Genomic DNA, 13,910 nt, shown 5'->3' with positions numbered 1-13,910 from the left:
GCCTGGCCAGCAGCAGGGGCTGGAGAGATGTTGCTGGACTGTAGGCTCTAAGGACGTGGGCCATGTCTGTCTGGTTAGCTGTGGCTCCCCACGTCCAGAACCACATCTGACACCTTGCGGCCACCAGTAAATACTCGTGCAGTGAATGCGTGCGCGAATCATCAACCAGGTCTTCCTTCTTGATATTTTTTCCGCACGCTCTTCTCAGCTTCTGTTTTATTTTCTGACTCATCCTTGTCCAAAGGTGTGAACTAATCCTTACCTCAATGGGGTGGTGCTGAGGATGACAGGCAGTAATAAATATGAAGGCACTTAGTACACTATAAAGCCGCCATAAACCCGAGTTACCGTGCTCTGCCCTGTCCAAGGGGGATGCTGGGGGAAGCTGGGCTGGGCTGACCTGGTTGGGGTTCAGCTGCCCTCAGGACCTGTTTATACTCCCGTCAATGCAGAAGGGACTCCAGCTTTCTCATCTCGCCCTTCCTCGGAAGTTCTGTGGGTTTTAATAAGGACCTTGGAGATTCCTTCCTTTGCAAGTAGAAAAGAATCACTCAGGTGCAGTAATTAGGGTTCACATAGGCACTGTTCCTGTGGAAAGTCCTAATGAGGGTTTTTCTTCTTCCTTATTGGATGCTCCCAAAGGGTGCTCTTATTAGAGGAAAACAAGGCCCGCAGTCATGGAAAGAGGGGCTAGCCTGAGTTAGACTGGCTTCTCTAAGTGGAAGTGATGGTGTGTGTGTGTGTGTGTGTGTGTGTAGGAGAGGATGCCCGAGTCCCTGCGCATCACCAGATTCACGCAGGACCAGGGCGGGGGCTGATCATGCTTAACTAATAGAGGGCTGGCCCGGGCCCAGAGCCTGCTGTGGTGCTGCAGGCTGCAGGCAGGGGCACCCGGCCTGGGTGACTGCACATGCGCCTTCAGGGGAAGGGAGATTATTCCTGCCCCCTGAGACCCCCTCCCTGAGTTGCAAACCTCTCAATCATCTGTCATGGTGCAGGCCCTCAGCCATCTGAGAGGGGCAGGACAGGATGACCTCATGAGGTGAGGCACCAGCCCTGAGGCTCTGCGGGCTGCTCCCTCTGCAGAGCTGCGGCAGCGCCAGCCGCCCAAAGTGCTGACTCAGGCGTTTTGCAGCACATCCCGGCTGGCCTATAAAATCCACGTGATGCTGAATAAATTGGGCGAGGGCAAGGGGGCGGGGGGGGGGGGGGATAAACAGGAATCTTCTCTCTCCCCGGCTCGCAGACACATCCACAGCACAGAAGGGACCCGGGGTGGGGGAGGGGTGCGGGGGTGGGGGAGGGCGCTGGTAACGTCAGCACAGGTTTTCAGGCTTCTACAAAACAAACTCGTGGGACTGGAGCCCAGGGGTTGAGGAAAATGGTGAATAAGGTGACACCTGGGTCCCCTCAGCCTTTGGACTCTTTGTTCCTCCAGCTTCCCCTCCACCTTAGAGAGTTAAAGGGCCCTCATTTGTCTGGATCTGGCTTCTACCGCTAAAATGTTTTTCTTTCTCCTCCCAAGTTGAAATACGCGTTCTCAAGAAATCGGCAGCCACAGGCGAGGAGCCCGCCAGGGAGCTCATTCACGCCGGGGACACTGCCTGGGTCTCAGTTCTCCCAGGGCAGGTCCCCATTGAGCACCGGGCTCACGACACCTGTGTCTCTATTCCTGTTGATCTAGTGGCCCCAGTCACCCTGCTGTGCCTGGCTTGGACATGTAGCAGTGGCACCTGGCATGGGTCACAAGCCTACCCCGCCCGTGACCTTCCCCACTCCTCCCCTCTGTCGCTCACCAGGAACCTCCCATAACCACAGCAGGGCGAGTTGGGTTTTGGTGTTGAGTGTACACTTCTTCAGCCAGGGAGGCCCTGTGTCCTCAGCCTGTGCGTCCCTCCCGGGTGGGAGTCCCTTCTTACAACAGGTAGCATGACTTACATGTTTACTTCTTAAGTTCTCAGAAAAATCACCCTGGGCAAAGACTCTCATATTATCTGCTTCATTTCAGCATAGAAAATGGAAACCTGAGGTCCACCCTCACTGGGGAGCTGTGTGGCTGTGTGGTTATGGATGGTTGTAGGCTTGGGCCCCTGCCAGGTGCCACTGCTGTGTGGCCAGCACTAAGATAGAGGGGGTGAGGGACAGGTGTGTGCGCAGCAGGTCATGGTGCGACAGAATGAAAACTGCTAGTCATTTGGCTGGTAACTTGCTTTACTCCAAATAAGAAGTCCTCTGTGTGTGTGTGTGTGTGTGTGTGTGTGGAGAGAGAGGGATTTAACATTCGCCCATGCCTTAGAAGTGGGGAGTTAGCTTCCACAGCGATCTTCCAGGCTCTGCCATCAAGGAGTGGTGAGTTAGCATCTGAAGGCTTCTGTCACAAACACTTCAAACCTCACTACCTCAATCCAACAAGGAGGCTCATGAATGAATACACAAGGCATTTAGGAATGATTGTTCCTGGTAAAACAAGAAGTTGAAATCTGTGGTTGACTTGAAAAACACTGCAAGTGGCACTGTGGTCGCATGAGGCAGGGGCCAGGATCCAGCCAGCGAGGACCTGTCCCTTTGAAGCCGGGTTCTTGCTCTCCGGCTCCATTTGGCGAGGAGCACTGTGCCTTGGAACACGCTTCTGACAGGCAAAGGGACGTGTGTTAGGGATTGGCGGGAGAAGCCGGCCTTGAAGGGGGAGCGGGTTTGCCTGTTTGTACTGAGGTTTCTGTGTGCACACCGCCTACTTGATGCTGGACTGCCCCCCCCCCCCCCCCCCCCCCGCCATCAGACTCTGTCCCCTGTGAGCCTGGGGACAGAGCACAGAACGCGCCCCAGTACAGAGGAGCTATGTAGGACTGCCATGGGTTTGTTTGCCTCCAAAGACTCATACACTGAGAATCCCAGCTGAGCCCTCCGGTCAGTGATCAAACCACGGGAGAGCAAGCTGTAGGGAGGGTGAGACAAATAGCCCAACCTTCTAATAGATGGAGGCCACTGATATTTACACAAGAATGGGCTGAACACCGAACGAGTCAACTGGCTGAATGTATCGGTCACATGCTGAATCAACCACTGGGCCACAGAGTCTGTGGGAGGAGCGGAGGCTACCTGAGGAGTCTTTGTTCTCGTTATTAAAGCAAGCACCCATTACTGTACCCACCGTGGTTTGCCTGTCCCCTCCAAAATGAGTGCTGAAATTTGATCGCCACTGTGACAGTGTTGAGAGGCGGGCACTGCAGGAGGCGTTGCTGTCATGCAAGGATTAAGGCCATTATCTGTTCCTTTGCTCATCTAGTCCCTTCTGTCTTGGATGTGCCTGCTTGCCCGGCCACCTCTCTCCGTGGGATGACTCTTGCCTGATGCTAGCACCAGGCTCTCGGACCTCCCAGCCCCAGAACCTTGAGCCAAACACATTTCTATGGTTTGTAAATGGCCCAGTTGGTAGTATTCTGTTGTAGCAGCAGCAAACAGACTGAAACCTTACTCCTACTGAGCACTTGCCAGGTTAAGGCAGACTCTCACGTAGAAGTTCTTTCATCTTCAGAAAAAAGCCCGGGAGGTAACAAGACAAGACAGATGGGGCCTCGATTCTCTTTGTACAAAGTCCCCTGCAAGGTGTAGTTTTCAAGCCAGCACCCCAGCTTTGACACTCCTCAGTCCGGAGTTCTCGGAATGGAGATGTGGGTCAAAATCCTCAGGGAAGCATTTCCAAAATACTCTTCTTACGAGAACAGTTCACTTCCTTCTGTAGGCTCTGCCTAAATCCCCTATGCTGTAGCTTAGTTTTGTGCCTCGCACTATGCTAGCCAAAAAGGATCACGTAAAAGAGCTTCTACCTCGTCGAAGTTTAATATTTAGAGACAGATAAGCACATCCCACATTAAAATATAAAGTATATAATAAGAATTTAGTGTAACAGGAGTACTGTCCCACATTGGAACTCCTTAACATGTATCTGTGACATGAACATGAAATAGAAGTTTACAGAGGGGGCCAGTGTTGTGGCATAGCAGGTAAAGCTGACACCTGCAAAGCCAGCATCCATATGGGTGCTGGTTCCTGTCCTGGCTGCTCCACTTCTGGTCGATGCCTGCTAATGTGCCTGGGAAAAACGGTGGAAGACGGCCCAAGTGTTTGGGTCCCTCCACTCATGTAGGAGATCTGAATGAAGCTCTTGGCCATGGTCTGGCTCAACACTTGCTGTTGTGGCCACTTGGGAAGAGAACCAGTGGGTGAAGACCAAGCTCGCTCGCTCTCTCCCTCCCCTCTCCCTCTCAAATTTTTAACAAAAAAAGTTTTCAGAGGAACAGACGACTCTATCTGGGGCCATCGGGGAAGGCTTCTGATCACTGTTGTTGAAACATGGCAATCGGTGTGTGTAAAATACCTTATAATGTTTATTCCTCTTGTTGTGTCTATTTCACCTCTAGCAACTTATCCTCAGGGACTTATTGTAGAAGAAAAGGAGATTTGTGTTCAACATGTTTCTTACTGTGTGCTTGATCATAGTGGCAAAGTGGAAGCAATCTGAAGTCCAACAGTAGGCCACAGCAGTACCTAGGTGTCAGGCACTCTGCTTGATGGGGTGTTATCAGAGCACAGGTACCGACTGGGAAACCTTCACGGGAGGATTCTTAAAGGGATAGAATCCTAAAAGGGTGGTGGTCCAGGATGATGCAAACTTGTGGAAGCACACATTCGTGTGTGTGTGTCCTTGTCTGTAAAGTGTTAACAGTGGTTCTCTCTGGGGTGAGAGTAAAGGTGGTTTTTATCTCCTCCAAGTCCATGTTTTACAAAATGGTCTTTCCCTCACTGTGTCCTCAGGGACCTGAGAGGTCTGGTGTGAAGTCCTCGGAGTTTTCGTCTGAGCACGCGCAGGTGTGTGATTTATACATCTAGACCCAGGGGCCCACTGGGGAGAGAAATGCCAAGGATGGGATGAGCAAGGGCCATTTAATTTCAGAATGAAACAAAAGGGAGGACACGTTGCACATGGCAGCTACCTCGGTGGCCCTGGGTTGCCTCCCCCAGGTAGGGGACCATTGTTCTCTCCTCCTTTCTCCCCTGCTCCCTGCCCTGTTGACATTGTGCCTTGAAACACCCTTCTGCAGGACAGCCTGGGCTAAGGCCTGAGTGACAGGCAAAGGGACACGAGTTCAGGATTGGCAGAAGCCTGCCTTGGGGGGAGCAGGTTTGCCTATTTGTGGTGAGGTTTCTGTGTGCACACCAGGCTGAGTTCCTGCAGCCCAGAATTTGTGTTATTCATCAGCAAACAGAAGTGTCTGGAACAGAGCAAATGGTGCTCAGTAGAGGTTTGCTCAGTGATTATAAATGTTGAGTAGTAATCTGAGTGTTTGCACACTGCTGGTTTGGAGAGAAACATGCTGTACGAGGCCTGAAGGCCAAGGCTGGTTGGCAGATGGGAGGTCAAGGCCGTGTGTAATAAGCCGAGGGCATGAATTGGGCCCTGTGGGGCCCTGTGCGGTCCTGGCGCCCTTCTTCCCCTGTGACTTAGGGACTTCATCCCAGCTAGGGATTTGCAGATGCACGCCTTTGGTCCTTTCCTCAAAGGAGTCTGAAATTTCCATAGACTCCCGCCCAGGTTTTGTCTGTTGCCTCTTGTTCCCCCACAGTTGATTCACTTGATTTATCCACTCAGCTAGGATCGACTGAACATGCACTATGCTCCAGGTTCCGTTCTAGACACTGGAATCCAGAAGAACGAGAGACACCCACAGTGCCAGGGCCACACCAAACACTGCTAGGTCAATGCATTTCCTAGCCAAGTGCTCTGTATACTTGAAAAGATTTCCTGGAAACGCTGCCTTCAACAAGAGGAGCAGATGGGAGCCTCAGACACTGCAGAGGGCCCTAAATGGGATGCAGAAACATCTCCATTCAGGTGCAGGGACAGCCCAACCTGTTACTGCAGGACAAAGGTGGCACCTTGCTCTGTTCTTTCTGTCCCTTCCATGCCAAGTTCAATAGTTTGAGAAAAATACACCTAAGACTGTATATTTAGATAGGTTTTTCCTCAGTGAGACCTACTACTGTTGACCACACATAGCCCCTCGCCAAGCTCTTCAGAGAAGAGGAGCTCCAATATGAAGCTTCAACAACACAGTGTCACAGGCCGTGCCAGACCAGGGAGAACTGAGCAGCGGAGGCTCCAGTTGGGAGGGGCAAATGGGATAAGAAACACCTCAAGACTCCGCCTCCCTCTGCTCTCTTCTCCCAGGCAGCGAGCGGTGGAAGCACTTGCAATTACTCTTAGAGGCATCATTTCCAGCAATCCCCTGTGTCTTAGGGTTTCGGCTCAGGTGATGCAGAGGGAGACCGGGAAGGTCTTATCTAGGATTTGGAGAGAGGACCGACAGGAGCCTCGGAGGTGTGCATGTGCAGACAGGCTCGGCAGAGGGGCCAGGCTTCCAGGCAGGGGCCCCGCTGGGAGGAAAGAGTGTGTTTGCTTCGAGGGGGCTGCCTGCCCTGTGTCTTGGGACTGCACTCACTCAGCTGATTGGATGAACGTGGTCCCCTGTCCAGGCTGTCCTCTTGGCTGTTCAGAGGAAATGGCTTTGGGAGCGTGGAGGAGATTGTCTTTGGGGACAGGTGCTGCCCTAGGGGCTCTTTCCTAACAGGGGCGTCTTTGTGTCCAGGTCCACTCAGTCTGCAGTGACTACAAATGCCCTGACTGTGTGTGAGCTCTGAGACTCTGGACTGAGGGAGTATCTGTAAGCCAACAGAAATGTGTGTGAGCACCCCCCAGCGGCTCCCGGGTGCGTCACAGGACAATTCCAGGGGCTACAGGACTTAGCCCTCGCCTCCTCCCACTCCTGGCTGAGCTCCTGGACTTGGCCTCGCCCTGGAGAGTCCCTGAGCTGATCTGCGGCTAGGAGACCCAGGCCCAGATGTTGCTCTAGGGAAGAGATCTGACCCCTCAGGCTCTGAATTGCTTTCTCCCTACATAAGGAAGGATCAAGTGGACAGAGGAAGTCATGAGTCCAGGTTAGAATAAAAGTGAACATTTAATGCCACCATAGTTCGATTCTGTTAAACACCAGATTCTTTTCTGACAACATTTTACACCTCATATGCCACAAAAAGAGATCGTAGCCAGCAAACAATGTCTTCACACCGGAAATGGCACACAGCTTAATGGAGTCATGTCACCAGTTTGTGAGAACTTGAACTTTCTTTTTCAGACTGTTCTCCAGGTAAGCCTGTTCATATTTATCATGATCAAGCCGACAGCTACCTTTTATATAGCTATGTGGAGGTCCATACACAAAAACCAGCCTGCAAACAGGCTGCTGGGACCTGCCCAAGTGCAGTTGGTTCAATTTCTGACCTTAACAAATGAGCTTTATTTAAAAAAAAATTCAACAGCAAATATTTATGAACTAAGAACTTAATTTTCAAACAACTCACTTTCCGTCCATTAAACAGTGGATTTAAAATAATGACATTAAATACTACCATTGATTTTCAAAATAAGATACTATGAACTTGTTTGTGAATTCGTGTTTCTGACACAATAAATGCACTTGGGCAGGCCTTGTCTCCAAATTTCAGATGGGCCCATTTCTACAGATAAGCATATTTATATATACATACATACATACATTACTCATCGTGGAATCACAGAGCTAGAGCCGGAAGGAACTACAAAGATCATTTAGCACAATGTCCTCACTTCACAGATGAGAAAACTGAGTTCCAGAGAAGTTAGGTAAGGTATCCAAGGCCATAGGACTCCTGTGGAAACTGGAATTAGAACTCAGGGTTTCTGTCCTATGCTCTCCCATCTTGTCACATGCCTTCTACACTCACACATCCACACTCACACAGGTAAAGAGTGATGTGTGCGTTCACATACACACACCCCTGGTGCAACATGATCTTGTGGGAAGAGTCCGCTGTACTGGACATAAGCCCCGTTCTGTTATAAAACTGCTCTGTGAACTTGAACCAGATGTGACAATTGACTTCAGCTTCTTCATCTCTACATGATTATCCCCAGCTCGTACAGAGAGCGTTAATTTCTTCAAAGCGTGTCCCATCGGGGATACCATTTTTGCTTCACCCTATTCCAGAAGGGCAGCTTCTAGCAGCCCCCTCCCTGCCCCATCTTCCTCTGGGGAACCCGAGGTCCAGCAGAGTAAGGTGACCCACCCCAGATGGCACAGCTGATGATGGAGCCAGGCCTGGCACCTGCTGCCTTTCTCCTAGCCCAAGGCTCTTCCTCCCAGGATTGGCTGCCTCTCAAAAGTCACTGCCGACCCCAGCCCCTCCCTGCTTCTCAAGGGTCGAGTGAGGGGGCAAAGATGCCTTAAGTACTATTACAGGTTGTAAGAAACACTAAAGTGCTTTGGTTTTTCCAGAAAAAAAAAAAAAAGGTTATTTATATATCCAAGGTAACAACCTCTAGTTGCTTTCTCAACTCTCTTAGCACTGGGGGTAGGGAGTGGGGGTGGCTGGGACCTTAGGGAAAAGTAGGAAGCAAATACCATCAGCACTTTCCTGAAATTTAATGTTGAGCCAGCAGGAAGAGTCTGGATCATCTTCCACCCCGCCTGTAGATTTCTAAGACCATTAACATCAAATTCACAACAAAGGGATTTTTCCCCTTTGGCTACTCACTACGCAGACAGCTTAGCTCGTAAACTGCTGTATACTTGGAGGACTGGCCCCGAATCCCGGTTCTCTGGATTTATTTCTCTGTCCTCACAGCCCATGTCTGTGCTGACAGACTCTGCTAGAGGGAGAAATGCATGGACAGGACACAGCTGCAGACAGGTCCCCCAGACCAACACATTAGTGCACAGCACTCGGACAGCAAGCCCAACGTGATATATAAATGAGTGACAAAAACACACCAGCAATGCTGTAAATCAACAGCCCGAGTTGACAAATTAATCAGAACGTCTTCACAAACTGAGTGTGTTAGGGGAATGAAGGAATGGACTGCTTTCAGTTTGGAAGGTCATGTCCATGTACATCACACAGGTGTGTGAGTGCCTCACGTGGAGATGCTGGGGACCTCCGCTTAGATGGATGAAGGCTTGACGCTGCCTCAGGCACCCCTGGGGTCCAATATCATGCCATCACCTTAGGTTCTGAGTGGGATCACCGAAAGCAGAATGTGTTGGTTTATGGGTGGACAAATCAGTTTGTAAAACATGTTTCTTCTGGACTGGAACTATGCTTTTATTACCACAGGAATAATGAACAATTTGTAATTTAACAATGCTATGTCTTCAGGAAGATTGCTAAGGAACACAGTTGGTAAGTTTTACCCACACACGTTGGCAGACACTTGCTGGAGGAGAGAGGAACACGGTTTCGCCACCACCTGTCGCTCCCGACTCTCCCCAGAACTTCAGAACTGACCCAGGCAGCATCCAGGAAGCCGAATAACCGGCTTTACTTCCCTGGGGGCAGACACAGTGGGCTGGGCTGGCCTTTTCTCCCCAGGCAGAAGGCTCGGGTATGGGAGGCAGCCTCCAAGAGTTCCCCTCCTGGCGTGGAAAACTGGGCTGCTTTGCCCAGGTGGCAGCAGGGACAATGGCAAAGGATATTTCGTCAGCATCAACTACCAGCGAACAGGACGTTCAACTGTTCCTTACCCGCATGGTTTCTGGGTATAAAACACGCTGCCTTCAACAGCAACGAAACGCTTTGCATCTGCTCAGAGTGGGGCACTATCCCAGCAGGAAGAAACATGAGTAGATTCATGAAACGTTTTCAGTTTGGAGACGAACTCCTCTTTAGCGATCTCTTTTACAGTCTAAACTCCATCTGGGAAGAAGAAACCTAAAAACATTCAATGCACCATTACTTTGAAGGGCTCGGTTACAGATCAGCAGCCGCCGGTGACACCGACAGCTACGTGTGCAATGGAGAATCCACGGGCTCTTGGCAGCCTTGCCTTCTAGCCCACGACGTCACGGTCAGACTGCAGCTTTCCAACAGTAACGCCCATAATGAAGGCTTACGGAGTGGCCACAGTGAATGGTGAGTGTTATAACCTGAAGCCCAAAGCCAGCAGCCGGTTTACAGGGACACGAGTGACAGACACCCAAGTGGGGCACAATGGTGTTTCTTGCTCAACACTTGAATGAAAACGCACGTGGTAAACATATGACCCGTACGTGTGTGCAAGGCGCCTGGGACCTCTACCCTGGAGGACAAGTCTGACTGCAATCGGTGCTGCAGGCTCACGAACGCATCACCTGCTGGGCACACTGCTGCCCGCTCCACTTCCCACCTTGAGCTGTGTGGGCTTTTTTTTTTTTTTAAATCCCAGCTTTTAATTCGAGGAGCCCCTTCCCCACTTGGGGTCCCTGTGTGATTTCCACCTGTGTCAATACAGGGCCCACCGCTGTCTTGGCATGGCATGCTCAGAATAGCAGTCAGGTAAAACAACAGGCAGGGTGTTCTAATTTCAACTCGGAAAGAGATGAAAGTCACAGGCGGCTCCCTCGTGATGTGCAGGGGGCTTCAAGGACAAGAAGATCAAAGGCTCCTGCGAGCAGGTGGGCACCGAGAGCCCAGGACGAAGCCGACTGCCGCTGCTCAGCGCGTGGCCAGCGCCAAGTGCAGCGTGGCTCCCCCTGGGCAAGCAGCTTCACCGGCTCCCTGTTTGGATCTTAGTTTTGCTTGGCTGCTAAGGCATCGCGTCCACTCCAACCCGCCTGGAGCAGGGCACGCGGGGCCAGCATTCAGACAGGCAATTAAGGCTTCTGTGTCTACGTGTTAATTTCAAATACACATTTTTTGGCTCCTTTCATTTAAGCATAATGAAGTGGAAATGAGTTAGCATTCCCTTTGCCTTCCTGACTTACACGTCGCCAAGACAGGAAGGAGGCCCAAGACTCCCACCCCAGGTCTCCGGGTGAGGCACCCAGCAGTTACTGGGACTGCATCCACACAGAGGGCCGAGGCCTGCTTCCTCTGTGCCCAGGGAGCCTGAGCAGGAACGAGCAGAGCATAGCACAGCATAGGGGATTTCTTCAGGTTTTTGTAAAACTTGGTGCATTAAGATGTTTGCGGCTTACTTAGGTTGAAACAAGACAGACAACATCTCTGCAAAGATGTCCTTCTACATACTCTGGCCAACAGGATTTTCTTTTTTTTTTTTTTAGATTGGGGCTCAAGTACTTGGGGATCAGCAGGAAACTGGAGTAGAAGTGCAGCAGCCTGGCCAGGACTCGAACCAGCACTCTAATATGCGACTCCAGCGTCACAGGCTGCAGCTTACCCCGCTATGCCACAGCGCCAGCCCCTGCCAGCGGGGTCTTAAGAGATGTTCCACAGCGTGGCATCCTGGCTGAGGAAGGTAACTCTTGGTGTCCTTCACCCTTTTGTGTATATCAAAAAGTTGATGTAGATGTGCAGAATGCATGAACCCAAGCGCGGGTTTAGGCAGCAGGCCTGACGACCTCACCCCAGGAAAGAGGCCGCCGATGGCAGGTTCATCCCTGTAAATGTCTCCACTGGGTTTCACTGCGGGAGGGGCACCAGGCCCTGTGCTGGCCTGCTGAGGAGTCTGGGCAGCATGGCGACCACTCCACAAGCTAAGCTCACTGATTCCCAATGCAACAAATCTGCTTCCAACCAAAAACCAGAGCACTCACCTTTGGAAATGCACAGACGAGCAGCTGTGCCTGAGGTTGTGTCTTTGGAACCAGCAAGGAGAAGGAGTGCCAAGTGGCAGACTCGAAGGGTTGGCAGCCTCCTGGGTTCAGAGGCTTGCAAGAATATTGCAATTAAGCCCCTCTGCACACATGCTGTGGGGCCAGAGGTGGGCTAGGAGCCCCAGGGCTATCCTGCTGAAGGGGTTAGCATTGAGGAGCTGAGGGAGGCCCTACGTCCCGAGGCTACTTATTTGTCCATCTGGAGGGATGCACAGAGTGGGAAGTGATCCACTCCAGAGGAGCCTGCAGTACTCCCTGAGCACCTACACGCACAGCAAGGCTGCAGAAACTCCTGGAGAGGGTCTGCCCAGCTCCCACGGGCCTCCTGGGCTCCTTGGGGTGCTGGCCAGCGGCATCGTGACGATTCCTTGGTCCTGCTCTGCCTCTGGCTCCCACCACTAACATGGGTATAAAAATCCCATCGGCAGCTGCTGCAATTTGAGAATGAGGTCAGGAGCCAAGACCTGCACATCCACCCTCCTTAAACTTAGGGTTCCATGACGCTGGGAGGAGAAACCGTACTCTACCTTCAGATGCAAGGGTTCTGGGAACCAAACTCGCCCCTTTTGGGTACGGAGGCTCTGGATAGGGGAGAGCTGCACTTCTCGCTTTTAGGCAGTGATTCTGGACAAAAGAAAATGTGTGCAGTCCCAGGCCAAGCATCTTGTTCTAAACCAACACTGGGAGTATCGGAGCACACACAAGCCCGAGCAGGCGTCTGAAGGGAAAAAGCCCCTGCTTCCATCAATTCACCAACCTAGAACAAAGAACTATGGCTCCGCTGAATTGGTTCAAGCTTCCAATCCAGAGTCTTTGGAATAAAAATAGTCATGAAAAAGTTCTGAGGGCCACAAACACCCTGGATTTGTGGAGAAAGGAGGGCTGGAATAAAGAGCCCACCTACAAGGAGAGAGTGGGCCCAGGGCACCAAGGATTCCTTTTTCCTTCAAGCTGCAGGCCCTGTCTCCTCTCCTGGTCTCTCAAGTTCATGTGCACCTGCTCCCTGGTCAGCCCTGCGTGCACCCGCTGACCTGCTGCTTATAAGAGGTGGCACTTAGCGTCACCTGCTGCTCCAAGCTCTCTTTGGAAACACACACTGGCTTGTGGCAATGAAGTCTCTGCGTCCTGTTTGAGTGGCCTTACCGGGATAACCATCAAAGACAGGAACATTCATTCATATGCAGTACTGATTAGGAAATATCTCTACAAACACAACTTACTTAGAAACAGCAAGTCAGAAACAGGATAAAACACCCAGAGAAAAACGTGTGGGATTTTGTTTTGCTGTTTTCATCTTGACTAGCACCATCTGTACACAAGAAAGTATGAACATAAATGTTTGGATAATCAAAGATTTGCAAGGCACTTAATCAATCATTCTGGGGTGTGTGTATGTTTTTCTTTTTTTTTTCCCCCGCTTTCCACAGCAAGTCTACGTCTACCCTCCCCTTTCCTCACAAAAGCAAGACAAGAGTGAGCTCCCTTTTGCTAGCAGTTCTTATGTACAAACAAGTTCTCTGAAGTTCCACAAAGTGCTTGTTCAGTCTCACAGGGCTTCCACGTCCCTTGGGCTTCCCATCATTCTCTCCTTCTATGCGTGTTTAGTGTTTGCACCTTTCCTACAGGAAACAAAAGAAAAATCGCCTTCCGCTCAACTCACTCCAGACTTGCCACCAACCTTCATCCTCATTCTATTGTCTCTGGGTGCTGCCAGCACAGAGGGCCTGGGGAGGGGGCCGCCCCGTCAGTCCCGGGGAGCCGGCGGCCCGGCTCTTTACCGACGCCTGGAGGTGATGTCGAAGCAGGTGATCATCATGAGATGCGCCTTGCAGAAGTTCACGCGGCTCTCCAGGCGCTCCGTCACACACTCAAGTGCCTCCAGGTACTCCAGGGAATCCAGCTCCAACACCTGCTCCAAGTCGACTGCAAAAGAGGAGAGGCTGATGGAGACTTGGGGCCAGCGAGGCAGGGACAGTCCCTGATCGCCCCGCCCAGGCCGGCCAGGGCCTGCACAGCTCACTGTGCCTGCAGCAGGCAGCTTCAGTGTCCCCAGCCACCCGCTCCGGGCGCCTCTCAGTGCCCACCACCGCCACCGGCACGGGGGCTATGAAATTATTCTTGATTATCCATCAAGGATGTCGCTCTTCAAGCTGAGCTGGGGAGAATCCCTCTTTCTGGGGTCTCACTAGAGTAAGCTATCACACCTCTGTCTTCTCACATGAA

At 51.5% G+C, this 13,910-nt stretch overlaps 1 protein-coding gene across 1 annotated transcript in view; it reads right to left on the bottom strand.

Annotated features, from left to right (window-relative positions):
* Positions 1-7,429: 7,429 nt before the first annotated feature.
* KIF26B (kinesin family member 26B) overlaps positions 7,430-13,910 on the bottom strand; it is a 519,978-nt gene continuing 513,497 nt past the window's right edge. Inside the window, exon 15 of the mRNA XM_062210729.1 lies at positions 7,430-13,610. Within this exon, the coding sequence (XP_062066713.1) occupies positions 13,462-13,610 (149 nt within the window). The 3' untranslated portion in view covers positions 7,430-13,461. The remainder of the gene's footprint in view (positions 13,611-13,910) is intronic.

This window comes from Lepus europaeus, chromosome 14 (genome assembly GCF_033115175.1).
Source record: "Lepus europaeus isolate LE1 chromosome 14, mLepTim1.pri, whole genome shotgun sequence".
NCBI classification, from domain to species: domain Eukaryota; kingdom Metazoa; phylum Chordata; class Mammalia; order Lagomorpha; family Leporidae; genus Lepus; species Lepus europaeus.
Note: the sequence above shows the minus strand (reverse complement) of the source record. Positions and strands in the feature narration are given on the sequence as shown.